Here is a 25,136-nt window from a genome sequence, read left to right as displayed (position 1 = left end):
GCAACCTTTCCCAGACGAGGATCTCGAAAAAGAGAATGATCCTCAAAACAACTGTTCAAAATTTAGCTATTTTTTGTAGCAAGTATGACAAAAAGTTGCCTAAAACAATAGCAATTTTGCTTCGCTCGCGCACTAACCTTGGTAATCTCTTAGAGGTTCTTACACCTGAATTATTGTAGATAGTTATATCAAATGGCCTGGAATTAGTTTCGATGAGTAAATTCTTGAACAAAACAGAATTAAACATTACAGCTAAAAAGTGCGTAGAAATTAGAATGATTGACGACAGTGGTGTGATTAATGTGTAACAATTTTTTGCTGTTCCATCAATATCGCTATGTTTTCTGACTGATGTTTTCTGATGACTGATTCCAGGAATGATCAAAGCTTTCAGAGCGTTTTTAAGCCAAAGCGCGCAAGCTGGTCGACCGCTAAGGGGCGTACTTACGACTACAAATATGACACAATTTCGACACAAACTGCTTCTCAGTGAATATGATTGTGCTCAGTGCTCAGCTCTGCTTTTAAATAGGATAAACATTATCACCACGGAAGACAAAGCTGTGAGTGCACCTCACATACGATGCGTTTGCGGATTCCGAGGGGAAATCAATAGGAAATACCAAGCTGTTTAACCCATCTGGCGGCTGACCAACCTGCTTATGAAGTCATACGCCGTTGTGAGGTTCAGTGAAAACATTTATTCTCACTCAGCTGTATGATCAGAGTCCATCTATTGCCGTATTCCATGCACTGTACGATTACCACGAGCCGTATGGCAGAGTACATTCAAGCTGGTGGCACGTACAACCGCACTGCAGCACATAGTCTTGTAGGTGTTATATGTTATATGTGCATAAATAGATTACGTTCAGTATACTACTTAAAGGGCTCACAGAGAACAATCCATTCATTCAGACTTTAGGACAATGTCGGCACGCTCTTTCTGCATACCCCGCTAAGACACAGTAGGATCTTTCTCTATAAAGATGTTTTCTCCTTGTAAAAACAACTATTTTTAAATTTAATTTAGAATTAATTAGAAAATGAAAGAAATTTTTTTAATTCATGTCCTCGCCACTACAAGCCAGTTTAATCCAAAGGTAAAGCGAAAAATTGTTTATATAGGCTAATAGAAAAAACCGACTTAGAAGATAAGAAATATGTTTAATACGAATGCCAAATGTGATAGGGTTTTTCAGCAATATTTGCAGTGGCTATGTCTTTTTAAACATGTACTCCATAAACTAGAATGAAAACATTTTTTTCTTATTTCACTACGTAGCCCAATGTGACAATTTGTTATTATTACAATTATTATTCATAATTCCATGAATTCATGCCGATTGTTCGCATTTCTTTAACCAAGGAGAACTTTTCACACATGAGCATTTATCTAATGATGTGTAATTTACTATTTTCAGTCATTTTTACCTATTACACCGCCATTTGCGCGTACTACCGCTTCTACAAAGATAACATCCTTCTCTTTATATATAAGCTCTAGACGTTTTTATGCGACCGATACAATTGAATATTTTTTTGATATTGAGTAGCTCGAACTAGGAATAACATAAACTGCATGACGGGACGATTTTTGTTCGTGTGATTATGCAGTGCAAACTTGTGTGCCTAGTAGAGTTGAATCCACGCGTACACAAGCTCTATTCCGTGTTAGAAGGGGACACACATGTGAAACAATGACTAGGTACCGGGCGTTAACGCCGAAAGATTTGTTTTGAGGCTATATGGTTGAATGGACAGAACAGCTCTGTCTGATTTCAAACATTTTTTGTCGGTAAATATATTCGGAACCGGTAGAACTGATAATTCGGATTTTCTATTGCCGATATTAGAAAATTTATAGTTTACGTAACAAACAACTCTTTTTCTAAGCTAAGTTTGTGTTAACAGTACGCTTCGTGTACACGACCACAACCGTACGCCTTTTAGAAGTTCGTCATTCCAAGTGGCGATTGTTGGGTTTATCAGACACCCAAACTCTGATATTTCTACGTATCCCTTCAGCAGATGAGTTTTTTTTTGACTAAAAGATATAATCAGTTTGACCCAGCAAGACACGTTGTTTCCTTATGTAAGCGTAGTTATCAACGTATAAAGGGCCGTAACGGATCGTCTGACCCATACGTGATTTTGGGTCCCCCTTGAAGGACGTGCGCAACCTTTGGACCACGCGTTTAATAATTGCGGAGGACTCATTCATTTGTTTGTCTTTCCTGATGTAAAAAACGTTACACAGAAATCGACAATGTTCGCTCTTGTTCTTTATCTCATTTCGAAAAAGCGCAACGGATAGTCGCGATTTACTCGTAGATGCTCATAAACGAATAGCTTCTACGTGATGCATAACTTTTCTTTTAGAGGTTTGCCAAATAATACAAATCGTACAGGCTTACAAATTTATTCAATACTACTCATAGCTATTTAGCTCATAAATAAGAAAACTAAATTAAAGGATAAATGAAATACTCTTAAAAAGCTGAATTGAGTTATTTTGAACTTTTTTAAATTATATTGAAAGAAACTTTCAAACCAACATCTATGAACCAACGATAAGTGCTCAACTTGGAATATTTACTTTGAAAACGTGCAAGAATGAGCCAGGGCCAGTACAGTACATTTCATATGCTATCAAATATTGTTTTCGCTGAAGTGTTCTACAGTAGTCTCCGTACTCGGTTAAATTCAAACGATCCGCCTGGCCTGCGGCCCCAGGTTCGTTTTTTGTCGCAAATGAAGTACCATAGAATAAGTAATTTTGTGCCAATATTTGCTGCTTCGGCAGGTTGTTCATTACGACCGATTCGATCAAATCTTCAAAGACACTCCATTGCGATAATCTGATTAGGCGATGGATTATGAAGAGACGTCATTGTTTCGGCACACCCTAGTGATGTTCTTCTGGTCGCGCTCGTCCATAGATGAAAATGTGATTTACATGGATCTTAATTTCACCGTAAGTTCGACCTACTTCCACAACAAGGAAAAATAAAGTCTCAGGAAATATTCGTAATTCCTGAAAAAAAATTGGTGCGACTTGATGTTTCGTTTCCTAAAGCCGCCCACGCATATTATTTCAGACTTTACGGTCCCTTGACAAAATGTTCGGGCTGCAAGATTTATTGCTAAATGAAGGTGGGTAGCATTTATTAAATAGCTTGCTTTGTTTTCAGAAGCCGCACGCCCTAACAGCTGAAGTTATGAATAATTTCACTGCGGATTATTATGATAGGCCGTCCTCTATATTTCGAGTTCTACGTCCGGTATGACCCTTAACTATCTCATCAAACGGCTAACCCCCAGCACGAAAGGAACTGTGTGTACACGCCTGGGCCCGAACCAAGATCACAACATGTACCTAAAATTAGCACGCAACTACATTGTCCACTAAGTTATCACAAGGACGGTAGGCCGTCCTAAAAATACATCAGCCGAGCATCGTCTGACCGAATCTTTAGGGACGAGCTACTTTATATGTAATATGTAGCGCTACGGATTAGTTTACTGTAGTGAAAATGCATGATACCGTAATTTAAATGTTACATTTTATATGTGAACTATAATCAAAACTGTAGAAATAGGACGTATGCGGACATTATATTTACGACGATCAGAAAACTCTAAAATAGTCTAATATAAATGCTCCATTGTTTTTAAAAGTTTTGTGATCAGCACAAACTATACTTTTTCAGAAGAGTGGTTGATTTTTATCTAAAACACTATCGGGATACGACGCGCGGATCTGCTTATACACGTGCAGACCGATGCAACACCTTTAATCTTGCGGTTTATGTTAGCCAGCACACACACTCTCAAACACACATGCACACATAAATAGCAAGTTCTTCTAGCTTGTAGTAATGCGCATATTTTGATTCACATAGCTCATATTTTTCTAGCTCATTTTTTTAAAATTGAAGTATGTCTAAAAGATGGCGTTGGGGTGAGTGAAGACGCCCATGACTAAGCAAATATTATAGTTGCTCGCCCAAGTGTTTTTATGCACCAGAATCATAATCATACTCACACTACGGTTTTTACATTATTTACCATAATTACATTATTCTGTGTTACAAGTGCATCGAACCAAAAAATACCCGACGTAGCCATCATTTTCTCAGAAACTAGACTTATTCCGGTATTTTCGGCATTATGATCTACGGCTAGGTAACACTGAGCTGACACTTAAGATCTGGCCCCAGCAGTAGTGCTCCCAGTATCTGGGTGAAACTTATCTTTTTCTTACTTTTTCTAGTTGGTTGATATTTTTGCAGAATAACAAGCCTAATAACTAATGCGTTAAGGAGATGACGAGATCTATCCTTCCGTGGTGCCCATAGAATTTATGAAATTCTATGGGCATCACGGAATATAGTTACTAGTCATCAAGGAGAAATATAGCAACGAATCGATCTCTTTTTTGTATTTGTTTTTTTTTTTTGTAATTTAGTTACACACTGGATCGAAATATAATCTATCTCATTTCACTCGAACGTTGGGATGAGCTGAGAGACTTTTGAAAAATTTAACATAGTAATTATTTATGTGTATATATTCAAACCATGTGACCTTACATAGTAGCCAAATAACAGAGCTGTCGTACCATACTAAGTTTCAATCAACATGTTTCGTACACTAAATTATATAAGCTTTCAAGTAAAAAATGTCATCTTAGCCTATGTTTCTTTAAGCATATATAAAAAGGCATTGGACCAAAAATTAGCGGCACCCTCTCTCAAATCTTGATATTGAGAAAATAGATCCGAAAGTTTTCGGAGCAGACAAAAATAAAAGCTCTACCTGATTATGATTTATGATTTGCTACGATTTGTGTGTATCAAAGTATCCGGTAAGCACATCCACCATTGGCTACCATTTAAGGATGAATGTTCGCCGGAATATGAAAACATGCAACTGGCTTAGTTACATGGAGAAGGAATTCGACCGTACATTGATTGACTGAAGTCATTGTAGTTCCAGAAGTAGTTATAGGTAACATGATGCGCGTAACAAGCGAGACATGGTGGTATGACCCATTTGTAGAAATAAATTTTTGAGCTTTTAGCGCCTCATGACTTATACAATATCTAAGTTCAAACTAATTTTTTGATTTTCAAAAAAATCGCTTCTGCATTTTTTAAAGCTTTTTCAAGCTTGGATGGTAACGTGGCCGCTTATTACTGTTAACAGCGTTTAATTGTTAACAGGCCCTCGAAGGTCGGCCAGGAGCGTCGTCTTGCAGTTTCCAGCTTCGGCCACTACTACGAGGGGTAATCGATCTCGTGGTTTCGCATTTCTATCATCTAAATCAAGCCTCTAATTGCCTGCTGTCTTAGGCCGTGTCCGCGTTTTCCGTTCGTGAATAATTTCACGTCTTTGATTAAACTTCGAGCCTGCTTTCGTATTTTCGGCCCTTTCCTCATTTAAGGAATCCGCAGGTCAACCAATTTGTTACTTGCATGCGACTTTTTACTTTGAATTTTTTCATGATGAATACCTTTGCAAAACGTGTTTCGTGCATGTTTAGACCCGGAGGCACAACTTATGTCAAACTGGTTTACGATACGAGCCTAGCGGCCGGCTCAATTATCACCGGAATAATCGCCTTAAACTTCACTGCTTATTGTTCGGGCTAATTTGAATTTTCTATTATCTGGTATAAATAAAAGCAGAAAATGTGTCGCATTCGATTTCTCACACTCAGGCAGTAACATAAAGATAAGTTCGGTAGATGTCAAGGAATAGTTTTCCTTGGGTAACCTGAGTTGCGGATATTAAAAAAAGCACTGACATATGCATGCAAGTGCATTTTCGTTGCTTTGAAATAGCGCACTCATCTACGAATCATAAAAAATAAAATACCTATATATATATGTATATATATCTAGCCTCCAGTAAATAATTTTTCATTGTCTCCGAAATATGGCTTCTTCTCTTCCAGAACCATGCGACAAAACATTTCTTTACTCTAACTTTACGCTAACTTAATGCATCGCGTAACACTTGGCTCATATAATGATACTATTGAGAGACGGATCTGTGAATCGAATGTTAACCACATTGCAAGCAGGCAGCAGTGGGACGAAGAAAGTCTTTTTTACAGGGCACGAGGCTTTCTACAAATACTACGCAAGTGGTACGCGTGTGCGTATATTTAAGCAAATCAATTTTTAAGTACTGCACTTCTTATTTCATATCGTTAGTTACTTAAATGTTGCTCTGGATAGCCGTAGTTATTTTGTGGCACCAGGGGCAGTTGGAGCAACAGACAACCACTATAGAATCATAATAGTGCTATACTAATTCTCTTTAAATTGTTATGTTATGTGTTTATTGTGACATGATAATCTTCAGGCACCGCGTGAAACCCGTGCCTTCATGTAGACAAATCTACCAAAGTTACGATGAACAACAAACTCAAAATGGAGTTCAACTTATTCAAGTTTACTTCGCATTTTGCTGGCATATATCGTGATGGTATTAGCATTCCATTTGGTGCTAAATCTGTTTCAGTAAAATTACGGCACATTAAAATTGGTTCTACTGCAGTGGCGGGGGCGACTACAGATTTATTTGTCGCATTCGGCTAGTTTCTAGATCATGATCTAGCAAATTCTGCGATTTCATTATTGCGCTTACCAATCCACTCAGTGGTTGCTGCGTTACTCCGTTTGTTCCTCAATATTCAATGGCTCTAAATGTAGCGGAACGAACACCCGTTTTATCAGCGTTACAATGTAACCTGTATCAACTTTATCAGAGAGGCTCGTTGCCCATGCAGTTCAACTTGGGCACGCCAACAAACAAGCACTGCCTAAATTGACCTACGGAAATGACGGACCTGAGGTAAATTCTCTAACTTACGGCGTCTTCCGACTTTTTAGAGAAAAAGTCGGAAAATGCCGTATCAATTTAACGTTGATGGTGATGGCATTTTGCTGCCAACAAAAGTATTAACTACTTTGCATATACTTTGTTTGTTAACCCAACATAACAAACTCAACCCTAAGTAGATGAATAACCGAATATTTGAGGAAGCTAGAAGGATAAATATAGCGCAGTTTCAGGTAGTTGTCACAAGGGAGTTTCTATTATTGCTATTGAGTGGTACTCTTCTCGATTAGAAACTGCTATCTTTTAATCATCTGGTGATTCCTTGGAAGCAGGTACGTTTAACTTTATAGCTAGCTTCTGATTGCATACAATGATACTCGAATGACTTGCAGCTGGTTTGATGTTGAAGTTCTTTGATGTCGACTATTTGTTTCGAAAAGGTTCTGACAACTGCACACGTGTTATAGTATCGTTGATCTCCTCTAGGGATAAGCCAGCAAGATTCCTAGCATCTGATATCGTTGCCCATCATCACGACACTGACGGGGATTTCGATTTAGACCTAGTAGCAATCAATGTACAACGAGCCCGTGACCACGGTCTACGACCTTATGTAAACTACCTCGCACATTTGCAAAATCGAACAACTGAAAAATTTTGTGATCTACATCAAATAATGACCAAGCACTCCTTCGAAATAACGCGGCAACTATATCGAAAGGTTAGCGATGTCGATCTTTATGTACGTGGCTATCTTGAGAAACAGTGCCATGGGGTACTCAGTGAAACGATTGCTGATATTGCCGCAAAGCAATGCGGACTCTTTATCAAGGCGGATCGGTTCTCTGTGAATGGAGGCCACTTTGCTAGCGTACAACTGGCCGATATACTATGCTCAGCTATTGATCTAACGAATGTATCAAAATTTCTACTTAAGGAACCTTTTGACTCGTACATTTGGCACCGCGAGCAGATGTTAGTGCACTAAATTCAAAATACTAGTTGGACGAATCTTAGCATGTATTGAAACAGATATACTATTTATCATTTGATTTAAAATCTTTTTTTTTTTTTTTTTTTTTTTATAGTTATTCTTAACCTTCACGAAGATATCGCGTTCGGCATTATTTAGTGCAAAATAATCTTATGCTTTTTACAACCAATACAGATTGCGAATATGGGCTTTGTGAGGGCTAAGGTAAGCCAATTTCGGCCACAGATGCCGGACATTCCCGTTTGTAGATTAAAAATCTTCATGTCATATCGCTTCAAAAGCTATGTCATAGTTAAGGTCTAAATTAATTTGAGTTAAAATTTGAGTGTTTATACTATTAGAGCTAAAAAAGAATTGCAATGCGTTACTACTCTCTCTGACTGTTAACATTTTTCTTTCATCTATTATAATAAAACTTTATTTCTTCTACAGGCTTTACGCACGTATCACTTTGTTCTAAAGAAAAATTCGCCAAGACAGCATAGAATATTTCGTAATATAGTCGATCTATTATGGCTTGAACAAAGCCATAGTGCAGATGATAAATACTTAAACTGTTACCATCTAGAACTTCCAGTCAAATCAGTAAATCTAGCAGTAGCCACCAAAATTAATTTTATTCCTATTGGATATATTATGTGCTGTTTTTGGCAGTACAGTCATAGTCGAATCCGTTTTTTTCAAAGGGCAGTATGATACTGATGTTTGGGAATGAAGAGAGCCGATTTAAGTGTTCCTAGTACTTGTCCTTCATGATATAAAGTTTAGCGTTTTATATACATATATACATGTTTCCCTGACGGAGTTCAGTACTATATACACCAGTCGCTTATCTACATTAACAAGCGGATATTACAAGAAGTTGAAGGTAACAGTATTTTACCTATAAGCGTCTTTTTCTGATTATAACATATAAAACTTCGAGGCTTCAAACTATATGTGCTTAATAATATGTTCAAGAACTGCAAACTAAGTACAATGGAGTTGTCACACAGAACAAAACAAGCTTCCTGTGTGTACAACATAATTATTTATTACATGCGTATATATGTAGCTTGCATCGATAAAGGCAACTTAATTCTTTGCACCTAATTTTGATGAAACAATATAAAAGACACCCTATGTTATAAATATTACTCAAAGCCCATTATCATATGTATAAGACTCTTGTATATACAGCTTTGCTTACTTATGCCACATGGAGTATCTCCACAGACATTTGATTTGTAAATCCGTTGCTGGATATGTACACGAGCTATCGAATACCCCCAGATTTATTAGCACAAAAGGAAACTCATATTATTTTATCCATCTTTTTAGCTATCTTCTTCCCAAATATGAAACGAATTAACTTAGAGATCCGAATCATAGGTCAGTATCGTTAGGTTCTACAGGGTCATATTCTTGATGAGATTCTTTGATATTCGCTAGCGGTTTACCAATATGGCGGCCAAGCATTAGCAGTCCAATAGCGGTCGCGGTCATTATGATCGCAAGCGCAATATTCGAGAACATCAGAGCAATGGGATGGCTCTCGATGAAAGGCGCAAGTATAATTGGTGGCATCATGGCACCAATGCACACGAACATCATAATTGCGGCCATATAATTGTGACCGAGAAATACATACTGAAGTGCCCAAGCGCAAACGTTGCCGAAGAAGGGAGATAACCCAAAAGCGTAAAGTGCAGTCATTGACCAAAGGATCCACTCAGTTCGAGGAAGGACGGTGAGGGTGACTGCTGCGAACATTACTATAATATGGCTGCCACACAACATTGTCATCGGGTTTACTTTGATCGATAACCCCGTGGCAACGATTCGGCTGAATGTGAATGCTGCCCAGAATACCGATACCAAAAACGCGCCTGAGCTTTTCGAGAAGTCTAAACTTCCAATCACGTAAACTGAGATCATCGAGGCGTAGTTCTGTTCGCTAGCAACTCCCAAGAGAACGTAAATGCACAGTCCAAAAATAATGATAAATTCCATGCGTCGTGAGACCTTACGATCCGACAACTTTGTTTGTTTTTTTTCATTTTGACGAATGTCAGCGCTGTCGACCAAATACGAGAGAAACATTAAGACTGCACAAATTGCATAAAAAGCTCCGAATGCTGCAAATGGAATGAAGATACGGGAATCCGATGCGGCGTCCTCAACAAGACTAAAATCTGCCAAATCTAGACGAAAGTCGATAGGCGCAGTGGTTCGGTTGAACGTCGAATCTGTTGCGTTTTCGGTAGACCTGTAGATATCATTTCGAAAAATATGCTGCTTAAAATGTCGTCTAATAGAAACACGCATTAGGGGACAATATATACTACAGTCGTTATGATATTATTGACTGTAATGCTACAAAAGAAAAAACTGATAGAAATTCCATACAGTCCATCTGGAATACAATATTAGTGTAGTTATCTTTCGTGTCGTCAAATAGGAGCCGATAGCGCTATAGGTCGATTGCTACATTTTGGTAAAGTTGATTTCTCGGTAACTTTAAAAATTATTAGGTATCTAAACTTACGAAGAAGCAATCGGGGATAATGGGCGTTTCTTGCTGAGAAAAGGCTCGGCGCCGAACGGAGAAAGCATAGCTCCAACGCCAAACATGAAATGATAGAACTGCAACATTGCGGCAGATTTTTCTTTCCAAACGGTGATTAGCCACACATTGCAACCTGTGAAATAAACCTATAGTCAAATATATCGTTTCCTGCAATCGACGACAACAGCAGACCGAATATCGAACTCAGTTCTAGATATTGTCACCGTAATAATCGTTCCCCTTGCATAGCCATTCGCTGTAAATCAGTGCGTGGAATTAGGTAGGTATGGCATTTTCATAGTCTACTTACTTTTCATCTTTATACTAAAACGATTGCGCCGGCAGTTGGACATACCATTAAATTAGTTCGATAGTTAATCACGCTAGAAAACCTACTTTCCCATAGCTGACAGCTTTGGGATATCGTAGTTCAGCAGCACATTGCTTCATGGAGCCCGTATCAGGGTAAAGTAGGGAGGGACTTAGTTTGAGCAGGAAAACGGATTATAACTATATTTATAGTTTCCGGAGTCGCTCATTATAAGTAAAATAAGTAAAACGTTACGACTGCACAATGACGGGCACGTGCCAGAGAACCTGCCCGAGAAGCCTAGATAGAAGCTACCTACCAATAAAAAGGCTGGAAAACCAATTGCAATTGATTTTATATGTAGCGTCTACCATACCAATAGCCTCTGAAAAGCCGAAACTCCAATTCAATAGTTTTAGCTGACGAGTGCTCATAAAAAGAGTTATGTCAATTGGAGGGACCAAATATTCAGGTATACAATATACTGGTGCACGGTTTTTGGTCTCGTCTTCGCATCTATCCGCACCGTGTCCACCTTCATTGTGGGCCCAGTAAATCTCAGCTCAGCAACCTTATACTTCATGGTGCTTTGAAAATAAGCGAAGTCTAGCGATCACGAAGCCTCGTTGGTTCATTCAACTCTAGGCCAGTTGTTCTTTGAAAACGCACGTCCAGTTACATCTTAGTGGATTCCCGTGTGTCAGTAATATGCAATACGCAAATATCTCATGTAGCTCAACTTAGCTCTTACTGCACCCATTTTTCTTTATTTCAATACGAGCTTCGTTTGCTACATACCATAGTACAATAAAAAGGTGCTTGACAAAATAGCGGCATACAAAAATAACGAGTGTCCTAGTCAATAGTAGCGGACAACTTTCCAATACTTACAGACCTTTCAAGGTCATTTATGCATCGACTGAATAGTGAGTATTAGGATGCTATTACTGTAGCATATGTATATTCTAAATCTCTGTTAACGTTTACTATTTCCGTTACTGCTCGAGTTGTAAACCTGAACATTTCTGAATTGCCGTTATTCTGTAATATATATTTCTGACGCTCAAAACATTCGAGTTCGTTTCTACTCTGATGTCGGATGGATAAATCTTCACCGCAACATGGATTATATTTCTTTTGCAAGTCTCTGTTATATTCTTCAAAGTTAATTTGGTAAGGGTTAACTTCGACTGGTGGGACCTAGTTCTCTCAAATCTCAAAATCTAATTACGAACGATATTGCTAAATAGCTGAGTAGATATAAACCTGCTTCTTTGTCTAATTACAAAGACATTGGTACCAAATATGGACTTAGATCTACTTCAAACCAATACAAGTAACTTGACCATGTCCGATTTACATGAGAATCCTATCTATCTGCCTTCTTCTTACACCTAGGTTTCTAGATGAAAAATAATCATAAATGATTTTCGCATCCCTCAATTGAAACTAAGTTAACATTATTCGAAATTTCTGTGGAGACCGAAACAGGTAATCGTCTGATAGTGCAGGAACCAGGGTACAGGGCGGACGCAGGAAAACATGAACGTTTCTGTAAAGTTTCGCGAATCGAAAGACGCTCGGCTGTCGTATCCAAACATCGACCTTCTATTTATGGCCAGATTTCAAGGGACTATTTAGATTCTTGGCGACGCAATGGCTGCTTACATCTTACTTAACTTGTAGACTAATTTCTCGTTACCTTTACATTGACAAGTATCTTTAGATTGACATTTCCAGAACGAAAACAATGGAACCATCTTCGGACCGTTTTCTTCGATACTGCACGCATTTGTGCCTTTATCATATAAAATGCAATAGTGCAACCATTTTTTTTCCCGACATTTCATTCATCATCAAGGCGCTCCATATTAAATCTAAATAAAGGCGAATTCTAGCACATGTACTATTATCGAACCTCAGCTTTTGAGTGACACCAATGTCAGCCCATGTTGCCTATCTTAATTTGATAAACCCAATCCTCAATACATTTAGCTAATCCTTTTATAATTCATTTATAATACCATTATGTAGATGTCTTATTCGAAAAAGCTATTCATCATACTTGCCTTAGCATTTGTGTACGATGCTTGATAACGCACACAGATAAGGAACACTAGTAACAAGCTTCAATACGTTGACATGTGCCCCCAGAACGTCTAGGCCCCTTTTTAGGTTTCAACGCTGCCTTTTTGTTAAGAACTGGCTACTATTGTGTGATGCCTATTAGTTCAATTAGTACGTTTCCAATTTGGCTAGTTTTTCTTCTTTAAAACAACATTTTTTCGGTTTGGTCGTGTTTATTTCCTTTCTGAATATATATGGTATTGTGTATCATTTAAAGCAGTACGAGGGGTATAGTTGTAGACATATAGGTCGACGTTTGGATTTTGAAAGTCGTCGAAAGATCACAAATATAACACATATCCGTTGCGCGATTAGATCAGATGCTTTTAGTGTAGTTTCGAACTTAAATATTTTAATGCACAAAAAATAGTGCTAGTAATATATTTTTGAAATGTACCGTACCAATCATATAACAGAAGTTATTCGATGAATTTGCAGATCTTTAGTCGTTATGATTTAGAACCCAGACGTAAAAAAATAATGGTGCTCACCAACTTCAAGAAGTCCGATGGTAAAGCCGAGAACGAAGCAGGTGATGTGACAAAGAGCCAGCGATGGGCAGACTGGAACAGCTATTAGGCAGAGCCCACCAATGAAAGTATTGAGCATCACCACGAGTTGAATATTATAGTACCGGAATACGGTGCCAGCTAAAAGCATAGAAGGAAGATAATTTCTATTATACAGTGGCCCCTTGTTGGAAAACTCAATGGTTTCGTTAAGATTAAGGGCATATCAGAACATGGACGCAATTGCTCACGATACAATCTTTATGCAGGCCCATATGTATTCAATTGCAAATCAAATAGTGTATACGAGACGCATATGCAAAGCAACTGTTAAATTTACTGTGGTTGCACCATATGATGAATACTGCTGCACAGCAATGAACAAATGGTTGCATGCTCTATATCGTATTATACGTAAGGGGCTTACTTTCAAAATTTAGAGCTGAGCAATGGGGAGAATTTTTAAGGTAGTGGGTAAACAGCTTGCGTACACCAAGAGATTTTTTTGGGTTACTGATACATTGGGTTGCCGAAAAAGTTGTGACCGTCTTTAAAAGTCGAAATTTGACAGTAGTAGATGTGATTCAATTGTTAGAATGCTTTGATTCAGATTTAAGATCTAGTGTTTTAAAGAAGAGAACTTCTTCAAAAGTCTCTCTATTTTCGAACTGGATTATATTAAAGACAAAGGAACCGTCTGTATATGCCTGTTTATAGTCAAGGTGTGTTATCAAAGAAAACAGCCAAATACGGTTGTGCCACTTTCGTTCTAAAAATCCCTTTGTGCAAGATCCTCTTTGGTACACCAATTACGAGAAAAGCCGATGAAAGTATTGCAAAAATGAGAAAACACCAACACGTGGGTAGCCACGGCACCGCCAAGGAACTAAATAAACATCACAGAATAGTTGTAAGCCATTTGAAGAAAACTGGCTATGACTTGAAAAAGCTCGATAGTGAATTGACTCAGTCGTATTTCCATCTGAAAAACTTTACAGAGCTACACTGAAACTGCGGAGTCGTTTGTCACGGGTAATGAAAAACAGACCATGCACAACAATACTACGTAAGTAAAAAAAATTTGCAAAATATACCTCATATTCTGTGGCAAAGCTTAAACTGATGCCAGGGTGCAATGCTATGTGTTTGGTGGGATCTAAAAAGGAACCATGCGTTCGTTATAGGTTGCTGCCGCCTGGCATTACGATTGATTCGGACCCCTACTGCTAACGACTACCAAAAAGAATACAGCAAGCCATTTAAAGAAATCGACCGGAACTAGTGGACAGCAAAGGCGTTGTTTTCGTACATGAAACAATGCCGGACCACGTACGTTTTCAGCTAACTGGAAAAAGTGGAGCTGAACGAACACTATCAATGGGTCAGGATTATGCTTCATAGTATATATCTTATATAACGCATGAGAAGCATATACAGTACTGTCACCGTGAGGACCGATTTGATTGTCAATTGAGATAGTTTTTGTATAAAAGCACATGGTCACACTTATTAAAGGATTGTCTTCCAATGAGCGACTCTATTGAAGCTTGTGCGAAAGCAAGCCTTTGAATTGAATATACTTAGAGATGATTAAGCTAATACTTCTTCAAAGAGGATAACTGAATGGTTTATGGTTCAAGTGCGGCGTCTCGTTGCCTCCTATCCCATTTCCTGATTGAGGAGTGTTTACGTTAAATGGCGCCGTTGTCAATATGCAGCTGTTCTGTTCTTTCGCATTATAATAAAATGTATATTCGGTAAGATTCAGCTAATGATTGACAGACGTTATATTTCTCGCATTAGGCGCAACTATCTAATGGGTTCAGAATTTTAATGATACGCTGTTGTACGTAGCTGAGATATCTCCATGAGTAGTTGAGCATGAGCTAAAAAAATCGAAGTAACCTATATAACCGGAAAAAACCTATGCCAGTGTATGAGTAATGCCTGTCCTGTATTTATTTTGGCTAGTATAAGTTGGTTCTATAAAAAAAATAATAATTTCATTCAAATAACTATTATTTACTCTCGATGATAGTTTACAAAGTGAAACACGCCTTAAGCACTAATTCAACTACGTTGGCTAAAAAAAATTCGATCAATTTATGTGAGGTCTAATGTCTATGACAAGCAATTTCTCTCAGATAAGCTGCTTCGTATAGCTCAACGTAGCGTTAAATGGTAAGTCAGCGTAATACCGATGAAGCAGGATACAATAGATCCAGCCGAGCGAGACGAAAGAATATAAACGATGATGTCCACACGCGTGTCATACATTTCAGCTAGATCAAGTAAGCTTGTTCCGTACAGTCCAATGCAGAGCCCCTACATAACGAAACAAGAACGACACTTTCCAATTATTTTTCATGTCCGAAACGCGTATTCCCGAAACGTGTGAATGATTTTCGTAGTGGTTAGGGTATGCCAAATTGCCCGATCCAGCAAAATAACTACCTCTATTTTTTAAAGCTTTTATAAAACGCCAATACTATACCCTCCATAGACGATTCAATGCAATAAACGAACGTATATATTTTTCAGTTTTAAACGCTTCTTTTTACGAACGGTTCTTGCGAGATAGATATTAACATATGGAAACATTCTTAGTCAAACTAACACTTACTACTGCGAAAACCGACATCGTTAGGTTTACGGTCTGCCATATTCGAATCGTCTTTGGCGTGAAAATCATTTTGATGCCGTGAGTGTTTCACCTGTAAAGAGTGTTAGTTGGGAAAAAGGTACCTACTACTTCTGTTTGTAAACGGTCCATTAGATATTGTTGGACATGTTAGCACTTGTGTGATGTGTATAGAACATTTATGAATAACGTTCAGATTCATGGGTCTACCCTTCGAAGATGGCTGCGTTCACGAAGCGAAGTCGATCTTAATGAATGACTCTGTACCTTCCAAACAAGACTATTGCCCTACGAGGGCTATCCCAAGTTAATTGTTCGCACACAATACTTCCAACCGATGTTGCTAGATGAACCGATTTCTCTTTAACAAGTATACAATGAAACGCAAATATCAGCTCAGTACTGCCATGGCCTTACCTGAGTTGTGCTGCATTCGACTGTATCGAGCTTCACCCGAAGCCGAATAACTGATTGCAGAGCGCAAAAGTGTCTCGGGCCTCCTCCAAATGTCGCGCCACGATCACTCATTTTGCTTAGAGTTAGTCAAGGATAATAGGAAATGTGCAGGAAAGGTTTCTAAAGATATGCACCTTTCATTTATAGCCTGAAAGTCTATATAATCTATAGACCTTACTATCATCCACTAATATTCGAGTCGCATTTACAGCACTCGCTTAGTGTTTTTCCATAAACGTCCAGCTAAGTAATTATACGTTTCTGAGCAGTCACGATTACGTCATATATACTTGTTGTAGGTATAATTGTACGAGCAGTCCGATATGATTGGCTTTGAACCTGCCCTAGATTTAATGTATTGCTTTATTGCTTTTTCCTAATAGATAATGTGACTCTCATCATTTCTAGCATTTTGGCATACTGTTACGCCATCCAAGTATAGCCTTGGCTTATAGGAGAAATTTACGCGTCTATTTCCGTCAACTGGGCTTCATTAGAATGCCTTCTCATTTTACATTTAGCCAATTGATGTGCTTTCTCGTATCCTGTACGATGCGCGGCGTTTGTATCACCTTAGCATATAGTATATAGCTGACGCTTGTTCTTAACGAACCCAAAACAAAGAAAACGCTGATCCTGAACGTTGAGTTATCTACTATTTCAAAAAACGGCCTGTGAAAATATCGCATAGTTGCATAAATCTCTGGTTACGTCGGTAACGAATACTACTGTAGCACTAGTAAACGTTGCAGATAGATGCATGCGGTGTTTCAAGAGTAGCTGAACCTCTTTGGCTAAAAAACTCAGGTCCTTGGCTCAAGGCCCACCAATGATGTGTACCACATGACAGGTATTTATGAACGAAAAAAAAACATTTCCACATATATTTGTGGTGTTAATGAATTTTAGTTTAGCTATAATAGTTTAGCAAAATATAGTTAATACTATCCATCTTTCAGACTAGGCTAATCGGGATATTTTGCGCTGATAGTTCTTAATATGTGTTATTTACATTCCATTAGAACTATTACAACCCAGTTCAAAATAAATATATTAATAATAAAATCTGGAAATAGGGTACTTGCGAAATGTTTTATCAGGAATCACGTACTGTTATTATCACTACTGTATAGGTTTTTAGACCATCGTCAATAGGATAACTAAAAACATTCTGAAAGGTATAACTTGCAGAAATTCAGGCTTTATTATTTCGATGATTGCTGTTGATTCAATCATTGTCCTATAAGTAAAACATGAATGTAATAAATGTAAAAAAGGTTTATCTACTTCAACCTGAAAGAGAAAAATTTCTTTTGTAAAGCAGCTTCGCATTAGGTTAGATCATATTCGCTAACACATCTTGGTCTGTAGAAGGTTCGATTTACATTTTAAGCGTTCCTTGGCAAACCCCTCAAACCCTTCAAATACTCCGAATTCGAACTCCAGCCCATACTCTGCCTTCCGGGAAAAAGCAGAGTATCCGTCGGTGGATGGTTTTAGTCAAGCCCGACTGTCCTTTGCGCCGAGCTAGCACCGCTGATTCGACCGACCGTGAGAGGCCAGGTCGGAAAATCTAGCGCCTAGAAAGTGTGGCTCCACACATACGAATTTAGCCACCTTTCCATTGTTCTACGCCAGAGCAAGCCTGCCACCTCACTGAAGCGTGATTACCATTAGAACTCAGCGCGAACTTGCCAGTTGGTGCGTGGTAATTGACGTGAAGTTTGCGCCGCGATTTATAGCCTTATTCCCGGCTGTTGCGATGCGCAAGCACGGTAGCGCATCGACGTTGCCGTTCATCGTGCCACTCCAGTATCGGACTTCGAAATTACTACAACCAGCCCCAAGGCCCACCAAGCCAATGTTGGATAGAAGTCGTTCCCTTGCGCCTTCAGATACGGATAGAACTTTTTTGTCGCCAAGACGATAGTCAAACATTCGACCTGTGATGAACGTCATTTCGCCTTTTGGGACGATACTCGACCACTATGTTCTCCAGCGTGCGGTCATTTCCGCTGTACTTGACAAAAAGCACGCCCTGGTTTGGACACACCGACTGCGGCCTGGCGCCGATTGCAGTCGGTGTGCACCTCAATAGGTAAACCCTTTTGGAAGTGCAACAAAACTCGCCTGCTTATGAAGCCAGAAAGGAATCTTGGTGCGGAACAACTGAATGCTTGGCGGTTTAAGCCTCGCACTAATCGACGGTTGTATGATGTGAATCGTAGGTCGTTTGCATCAACTCAAGCGGATAAACGAGGCCGACTGTCAGTCGGCATAAATGACTTGGCCATCACAAGATTGTATCGTGTCTTCTCGCCTCATCAGTGCTCATCGACCGCCTTGATGGAATGTTCTTATCTGTACACTGTACTCAGGGGGTTTTACAGCTCGAAGCAGGAACCGATAATAGGCGAACGCGAAAGGTTGGGCCAGGAGTTTTCCGTTCTAGAGATGACCCTGGCGCTCCAGATCTTACGCTCAACGAAGACAGTGGGACCGGCAGGATTTGGAATGAGCACCAAAGCCACCACGAAACTGACATGGTACTGGATTATCTTTTCAACGAATGGCTTCTTTCCAGACTGTGTCTGCCGCACTGGCGGGATGCAGCGCTTCTTGTTATCCCGAAATGTAAAGGTTATCCAAGCCAAGTGAGGTCATGACGCGGAATCGCAAGGAAAGCCGTCCGTTATAAATTTCTCTTGTATCTTCTGGCAAGGAGACTTAACATGTTCTTCAAAAGTGTGAGTGTGAAGCCCAGAGAGCAACACTGACTAAGGAAGGATCATTATACCGAAACGACATGCGAAGTACTACTTGCCCATCTCAAACGAAGTTTTTTAAGTAGCCCTCGACAATATACCCCTGTAATATTCATTGCAAAGATATCTGGTACAGAGCTTTTTGCAGGACCAACAAACATTCGTACGATTCTGGGGTTAACTATGCAGTAATGGTGTTTCGAAGGGCTGACTTCTGGCCTAAAGTGGGCTCGTCCAGGTGTGCATTGAAATCTCCTTGCACGATGATGAGAGCGCTGCAAGCAAGATTCACCACGACCTGCAAGCGGCCGATAAACTTCTCCACAAGAGTCAAGACGCACTCCTTATAACTTGCTAGCACATATGCCGCCGTAAGCTGTGTTTTGAGATCCCACAAGGCTATAAGATTGTCTTCCACACGGCGGAGGGTGAGGTCCCGAACTCCATGATTGTTTAAAGACTAAGATGCCACCACTGCGGCACTCGCGACCTCCTGCACATGGCAGTGGACGGAGTGAAATTCCGGTAAGTCAAACAGGTCTTTGTGAACACAAGGATATCAACTGCAGTCCAGGCTGCCGGTGCAAGTAGCCCTAATGTGAAGGTCGCCCGAAGTTCCATTAGTTGATCTTTAACGTTTCCTAGGACTTTGTCTCCGACCTTTGCTTAGAAAGCATGCTTGCGACTAATTACGAAATTTGGAATTATTTTTCGTAGTCTGTGTTTTCAGCGCAATCAGGACGTAGTTCAAAAAGTCTTCGATCGTCGGTGATGGTGGGAACTACGGCGATCCCATGCTGGGTGTCGACACGCCCTTCTGTTTATTTGAGGAGTCCTTTTCGTACGTATGGGACGTTGACAGCTTTTTAGTGACCTCCATGCAAAACTTGGATGCTCGAAGCTTTTAATCCAGACCGGCAAGCTGTACTATCGAGGAGGGCCACTGGCGCTATGGATGCACACCGCTCCTTGGAATCCTTTCGATTCTCGCCTCTTAAACATTCGCTTCGCTTTGAGATATTATATACAATACTTTTAACTACGTCTCCCTTATAGTTGTATCGGCCACTCTCAACGAGTTGCCGCTGTGTGATTAAAAGAGGCGCAACAGCAAAAGGCGCGCTCTCCTAAGCAGCCCTTCTGGAAATATTTCATTAGCGGCCTTGCAGTCCAACTTGAAAAGACGAACAAATAGGAAATGCATATCGGACTTTGGGTGTAGACCTTTCAAATTCGTAGCAACCGATTAAACTGCTATTGGCTATGAATTCGTCCGCCTCAAACTCTACGGACTTACGAGCGCCTGTCTATAAGAAGACACCTACCGGGGTACTTAATTTCGAGTTGCTTACTCGCTTCGGCTTAACTTGATTTCGTGGCTCCACGTGCCGCAATGTGAGTCTAAACAGACTACCTTGGCACTATACACACCCCATCATACAGCGTGGTGAATACGGATGCGCGAGGACTGTGTTCGGCGCCGTTCGTGAACTTGGAAGATCACCTCATCCAGGTAACCGCCTTCTGTAAATATAACGAGCCTGAAGAGATTCCTGGGTACGGCAACAACGAATAGGATCTTTCCTCAGGCTAGGCGCGGGGCTGACAGCAAAGCAATGCAGCTGTTTTATGAGGCTCTCGTGGATCAATACGGTCATGCAGACCAGACAGACTTATGCATCCCTGTTCGGCACACGATTCGGCCTAGCGATTTACTCCGATCCACTTTCAGTCACGTCTAGTGACATCCGCGAAGAGGCAGGTCATAGAGAATGAAGTTCCAGCTGTGCTACGCAACAGTTTCATCCAGCCCGTGGTCCTTTTTAGTAATTTTAGTGAAGACAAAACGCGAAACTCTATGTTTCTGCGTGGAGGACCGCAAGCTGAGTTCCGTCACGGTGGGAGACGTGTACCCGCTGGATCGGCAACGTTGTCGTCGCTTACCGGCGCTCTGTTTTAGTGCTTAGACATGATTTCATGTATACTAACGGATTGGCATGCACTTGGACTACAAAAAGAAAACGGCACTCCGCACGCCAGGGACATACCACTTTTATATATTAAGCGCATGCCATCCGGTCTCGCCAACGCGTTCTTAACGTTTCAGAAACTGATAGACAAAATCGTTTGGATCTTGACGTGCCAAATAGCTCTCGCTTACGTCAACGATGTAATAGTCTACTCAGCTGATTTCGACGCCTGCGTAATTCACCTTCGAAAGGTACTCACGGCCATCGACTGGTCCGGCCTGCGGCTGAAAGCAAAGAAATGCACCTGCGAAACTTAGGCAATGGTGTACCTAAGCCACAAGACCACGGTCGCCAAAATTTTCTCTTAATGAAAATTATGCTCAGTTTCAGTATTTAAATAGAATGAGACGGCAAAATCGAAATGTTGGCACCATAGGTTAAATCCTGGTCAGTAGATCCGATCGCAAAAACGATCCTAACAGTACTAGTTAGCTTCAAAGTTTTCCATCGCGATCAAACGTATGCTGTGATTGAAGGGTGGTTTTTTGAGCACTTGTCGCCATATCGCCGATGAAATGGATTGCTCGAAATCTGGCAAGATCCTCAATTGTATCGAAATAAAGATATGTTATTAACTTTCACAAGTGAAGATTGTTTCGACATTGTGTCAGCCCCATTGACGTTTTGGTTGTACCAAATGGAAAACTCAGAGTCTGAGTAAAGCCAGACAAATATTTTTAGCTCTTCAACTATAATGGTAAACTATTAAGCGATTTTATAATAATGTGTTACCAATTTTTTTTTTTTTTTTCATAAACCTCAACTTCTAAGTAAAATAAAACTCAGCGTCGAGAAATTCTTCACACTAATCCAGTATGATACAGGATTATTCAATTACCTGATACGTAGAGCGACAAGATCGATGCAATTGCACGGTTAACGAAACAGTTCTTAAACAGTTGTCTTTATATTCAAACACAACGAATCATTCAAACAAATCATAAAGCTTCAAAAATATAATTATCGAACTGTCTAGAGCAAATACGGTCATATCAACAGTTAAAATGAGCTGGTCGAGGTAGTAGACTTTGCCTAGGGAACACAAGGCATCGCTTTTTATAATGTAAATAGCTTCCCGGCATCTTCCACGCACGAGACATTGGTCACAGCATATGTATATATTCGAGCGAGCTGATAGAGCTGGTAGAACGGACTGCGCAAAAATGAATCGGTCGTACAAATTTATAAGCCATGTAACCCATAGAAAGTCTACAGTTGGACTAACTGCCTACTAATTACGATACACATTCTCAGACAGGTTTTTAAAGATGGATTCAGTCGGTGTTCAAGTCAATATTGACAAATCCTGCACACATCATCTTGCTTGCCAACGTCGACTTCTAAATTAATGCACAAAAGTAGCCTTTACTAGTAAATGTTTAAAGTAAAATAAAAAAAACTAGTAAAATTGAACATGATTCCATCGAATAATAAAATGCAACACCAAAAAACGCGAACAATACCTTAGGCTGATGCCCCACTCAAGAGAACCTTCAAAACTTCCGTAATATTAATTTGCATACGTACAGGTACGCCAGTAGACAAAGAAAGCCAGTAAAGTAGACCTCTATTGAAAAAAAAAAACATTCGTATTATTATCTTTTCATCACTTTATTTTTGCGGAAAAAAATATTAGCCAAAATCAAACCATACGTTGAACCGAGTCGGGTTCCTTTACCCTGTCTGTATGTACCATTGTATTGCTGGACCTTCGTGTGCAATCCTTTCGAGTCACTGATTTGTTAGATCAATCACTATACTTCAATTTGCTTCTCATTAATTTGGCGGTAGGAAAGGGCACCGCCTTCTTGCACCGTTCTTCTCGCTTTTATTGGGCAAACTAATAAAGCATTCGGTACAGATTTCCAAGTAAAGTTTAAAAGAACTTGCTGCTTTTGTATTATAGTGACCCCGTGACTTACACCCGAAACCTTTGACACTCCTTAGCCTCAATATCGTTTAAGAAATTAGCTTTTTTATTGTGTTTATTCACCGAACCACTAATCTGCATGCCCTATAGGTTCGGCATTTATGGTGAGGCTAATTTCGTAGGCGATTCATGAGAGCCTAAAATAAATAAGAAGTCGAATAAATAAAACAAACAGGCAAAAACTCAAAGGTAAGGCACTTCATTTACTCCCAGATCCATTGACCTCCCCAGTCTCTGCTTTATGTGGACGGCCGATCATAACTTACTGTTATAAAACTCTCAGTCAATGCACTATTATTATTATTTACGAGCAAGAGAGGATTCTTGTGATCGAAAAAAGGTATGCCTCTATCTAAAAAGTTTTACCTCACTACTATTGGTTACACTTTGCTTAGCATTAAGAACTGAGCAAATGATAGTTTGGATGGGGTGTTAGTACTTGAAGGGGCAATAACAAAAAATAACGATGCCGTCAACTTGTTGCGTGATAACAGAAATTAGTTTCATTATTGAGCAGTGACTGAGCGCTAAAGGTGATTTAGACAATTGAGGTGCAGGAGGGAGTCAACAGGCTAAAGGACAATTGTACATACAGCCAGAGACCAACCAAATGAAGAAAATATATACAGTGTCTATTAGACATAGAATGTCTTTTTGGTAATAAAATACAGTGAAACATGCATGCTTTCAAACATATAGGCTATATGTTCATGTCTGTATTAATTCTTGTTGCACGATATTTGGATCTGAAGCTTTGAGGTAAGATTCGGTGCCTAAACTTGCTAATTTCTAAAATGATTTAATTAAATCAATGTGACTTATGCGTGCCTGTTTTAGATGCTGAATGATACATCATACGATCCTGATTGACAACATTAAAAACATTGTTTTAAATCATATAACCGTATAAAACGGTTGATTCGAGCTCGAATGGAAAGCCAAACGAGAGACGATTACATGAATTTAGCATGAATAAATACTGAGCTAAAACTAAGGAAGAAATGACGTTGTATTTTATTGTCGAATGTCTAGGTAACAGCGCTTACTAATGCAAACCTCACTAAAATAACGACACTGAAGTTTACTGTTTGTAAGCTGGTTACTTGCCACTACATTATGTAACAGCAACGATGGGCTCAATTTATAGTCGAAAAATATCCAAAGCACTGGAAAATTTGGCAGAATGCTATGTGATTTCCTAATCTAATCTAGTTTCAAAGATTTGTCTTACGCGATCTCTTTACGATATCTAAATTAGATGCTATCAATTTTGATTGTTGATTACCAAAAACGCCGACCTATGCCTACACAGTTTAGGGAATAAAAGTCAAGCCAAGTCAATTATATAGGCGAAGTTTGAATAATCTTTGTTTCTTATGATGTGAACGACTATATACATACTTAATACGCATTTCGTTCATGAGTGTGATTGAAATAAACGGCTAAAAATTCAATGATTAAAATCTCTTATTAACACTTTTGTTGTTAATCTAACATTAAAGTCTATATATATATATATATATATAATCTTCGTGATGAACTTCTCCTTTTCATATATATTGATGTGCTGGGTATACGTGTTGTATTCAAATTACGTATTGCTATACGATTAATGTGGGGCCCATTTTAATAAAGTTTACCTTTGTGTGTAAAAATTGTTTTCTTTTTAACGGAAGTCCGACTGTTTGCGCGGCGGGTTTTTATGGTTAGGGGGGCATTATTTTGTCTAGTAATAATCACGCAATAAAAAAAACACCTTTAATCTTTAACGATACACAAAAGGCAAGAGGTTTTGGGGCTTAGCATACATCTCTGGAAAGAGCCGACCAGAATGCGACATTCATTGAAGTCTTTTCATTTTTGTTATAAATAAAAGCTGAGTTACCTCCAGTCTCTCTCACGCGCAACGTGTTTTCTCTCGTAGCAATGACCATTAGTTACGTAGCCTGAAGAAACAGCTACTAGTCAATT

At 39.3% G+C, this 25,136-nt stretch overlaps 2 protein-coding genes and 1 long non-coding RNA gene across 7 annotated transcripts; 2 read left to right on the top strand and 1 right to left on the bottom strand.

Moving 5' to 3' along the window:
* The first annotated feature begins 164 nt into the window (after positions 1 to 164).
* On the top strand, positions 165 to 15,118 carry LOC147757735 (uncharacterized). Of its 2 annotated transcripts, none has more exons than XM_086979688.1 (3): positions 165 to 832; positions 14,342 to 14,409; positions 14,528 to 15,118. In XM_086979688.1, the coding sequence occupies exons 1-3, from the start codon at positions 719 to 721 to the stop codon at positions 14,571 to 14,573; spliced, it is 228 nt and encodes a 75-aa protein (XP_086835814.1). In that variant the 5' UTR covers positions 165 to 718; the 3' UTR covers positions 14,574 to 15,118. The 2 variants fall into 2 exon arrangements, with proteins under 2 accessions (XP_086835814.1, XP_086835813.1); XM_086979687.1 differs by lacking the exon at positions 165 to 832 and adding an exon at positions 7,194 to 7,576.
* Positions 873 to 5,176, top strand: LOC111245020 (uncharacterized). Its single transcript, XR_015320680.1, has 3 exons — positions 873 to 1,103; positions 2,807 to 2,977; positions 3,195 to 5,176. It is a non-coding gene; the product is annotated as an uncharacterized LOC111245020 (long non-coding RNA).
* On the bottom strand, positions 8,824 to 16,548 carry LOC111245017 (solute carrier family 60 member 2-like). Of its 4 annotated transcripts, none has more exons than XM_022792725.2 (6): positions 16,402 to 16,540; positions 15,967 to 16,057; positions 15,542 to 15,668; positions 13,326 to 13,484; positions 10,377 to 10,530; positions 8,824 to 10,097 (listed from the first exon to the last, which is right to left on the bottom strand). In XM_022792725.2, the coding sequence occupies exons 2-6, from the start codon at positions 16,033 to 16,035 to the stop codon at positions 9,215 to 9,217; spliced, it is 1,392 nt and encodes a 463-aa protein (XP_022648460.1). In that variant the 5' UTR covers positions 16,036 to 16,057; positions 16,402 to 16,540; the 3' UTR covers positions 8,824 to 9,214. The 4 variants fall into 4 exon arrangements, with proteins under 4 accessions (XP_022648460.1, XP_086835808.1, XP_086835807.1 ...); XM_086979682.1 differs by lacking the exon at positions 16,402 to 16,540 and adding an exon at positions 16,252 to 16,389; XM_086979681.1 differs by lacking the exon at positions 16,402 to 16,540 and adding an exon at positions 16,195 to 16,374.
* Positions 16,549 to 25,136: the final 8,588 nt, after the last annotated feature.

This window comes from Varroa destructor, unplaced genomic scaffold (assembly GCF_002443255.2).
Source record: "Varroa destructor unplaced genomic scaffold, Vdes_3.0 BEIS01000002.1, whole genome shotgun sequence".
NCBI classification, from domain to species: Eukaryota; Metazoa; Arthropoda; class Arachnida; order Mesostigmata; family Varroidae; genus Varroa; species Varroa destructor.
The sequence above is the reverse complement of the archived record's forward strand: the minus strand, read 5'-3'. Positions and strand labels throughout refer to the sequence as shown.

Coding starts and splice junctions, on each gene's coding strand:
- LOC147757735 (XM_086979687.1), top strand. CDS start 7,256: ATGTTGAAGTTCTTTGATGTCGACTATTTGTTTCGAAAAGGTTCTGAC. Junction 7,577..14,341: donor CGCGGCAACTATATCGAAAG/GTTAGCGATGTC, acceptor AAAACTTTACAG/AGCTACACTGAAACTGCGGA. Junction 14,410..14,527: donor ACCATGCACAACAATACTAC/GTAAGTAAAAAA, acceptor CGTTCGTTATAG/GTTGCTGCCGCCTGGCATTA.
- LOC111245017 (XM_086979680.1), bottom strand. CDS start 16,512: ATGAGTGATCGTGGCGCGACATTTGGAGGAGGCCCGAGACACTTTTGC. Junction 13,485..15,541: donor TATTGTATCCTGCTTCATCG/GTATTACGCTGA, acceptor CTATGCTTTTAG/CTGGCACCGTATTCCGGTAC. Junction 10,531..13,325: donor CATCGGACTTCTTGAAGTTG/GTGAGCACCATT, acceptor TTTATTTCACAG/GTTGCAATGTGTGGCTAATC.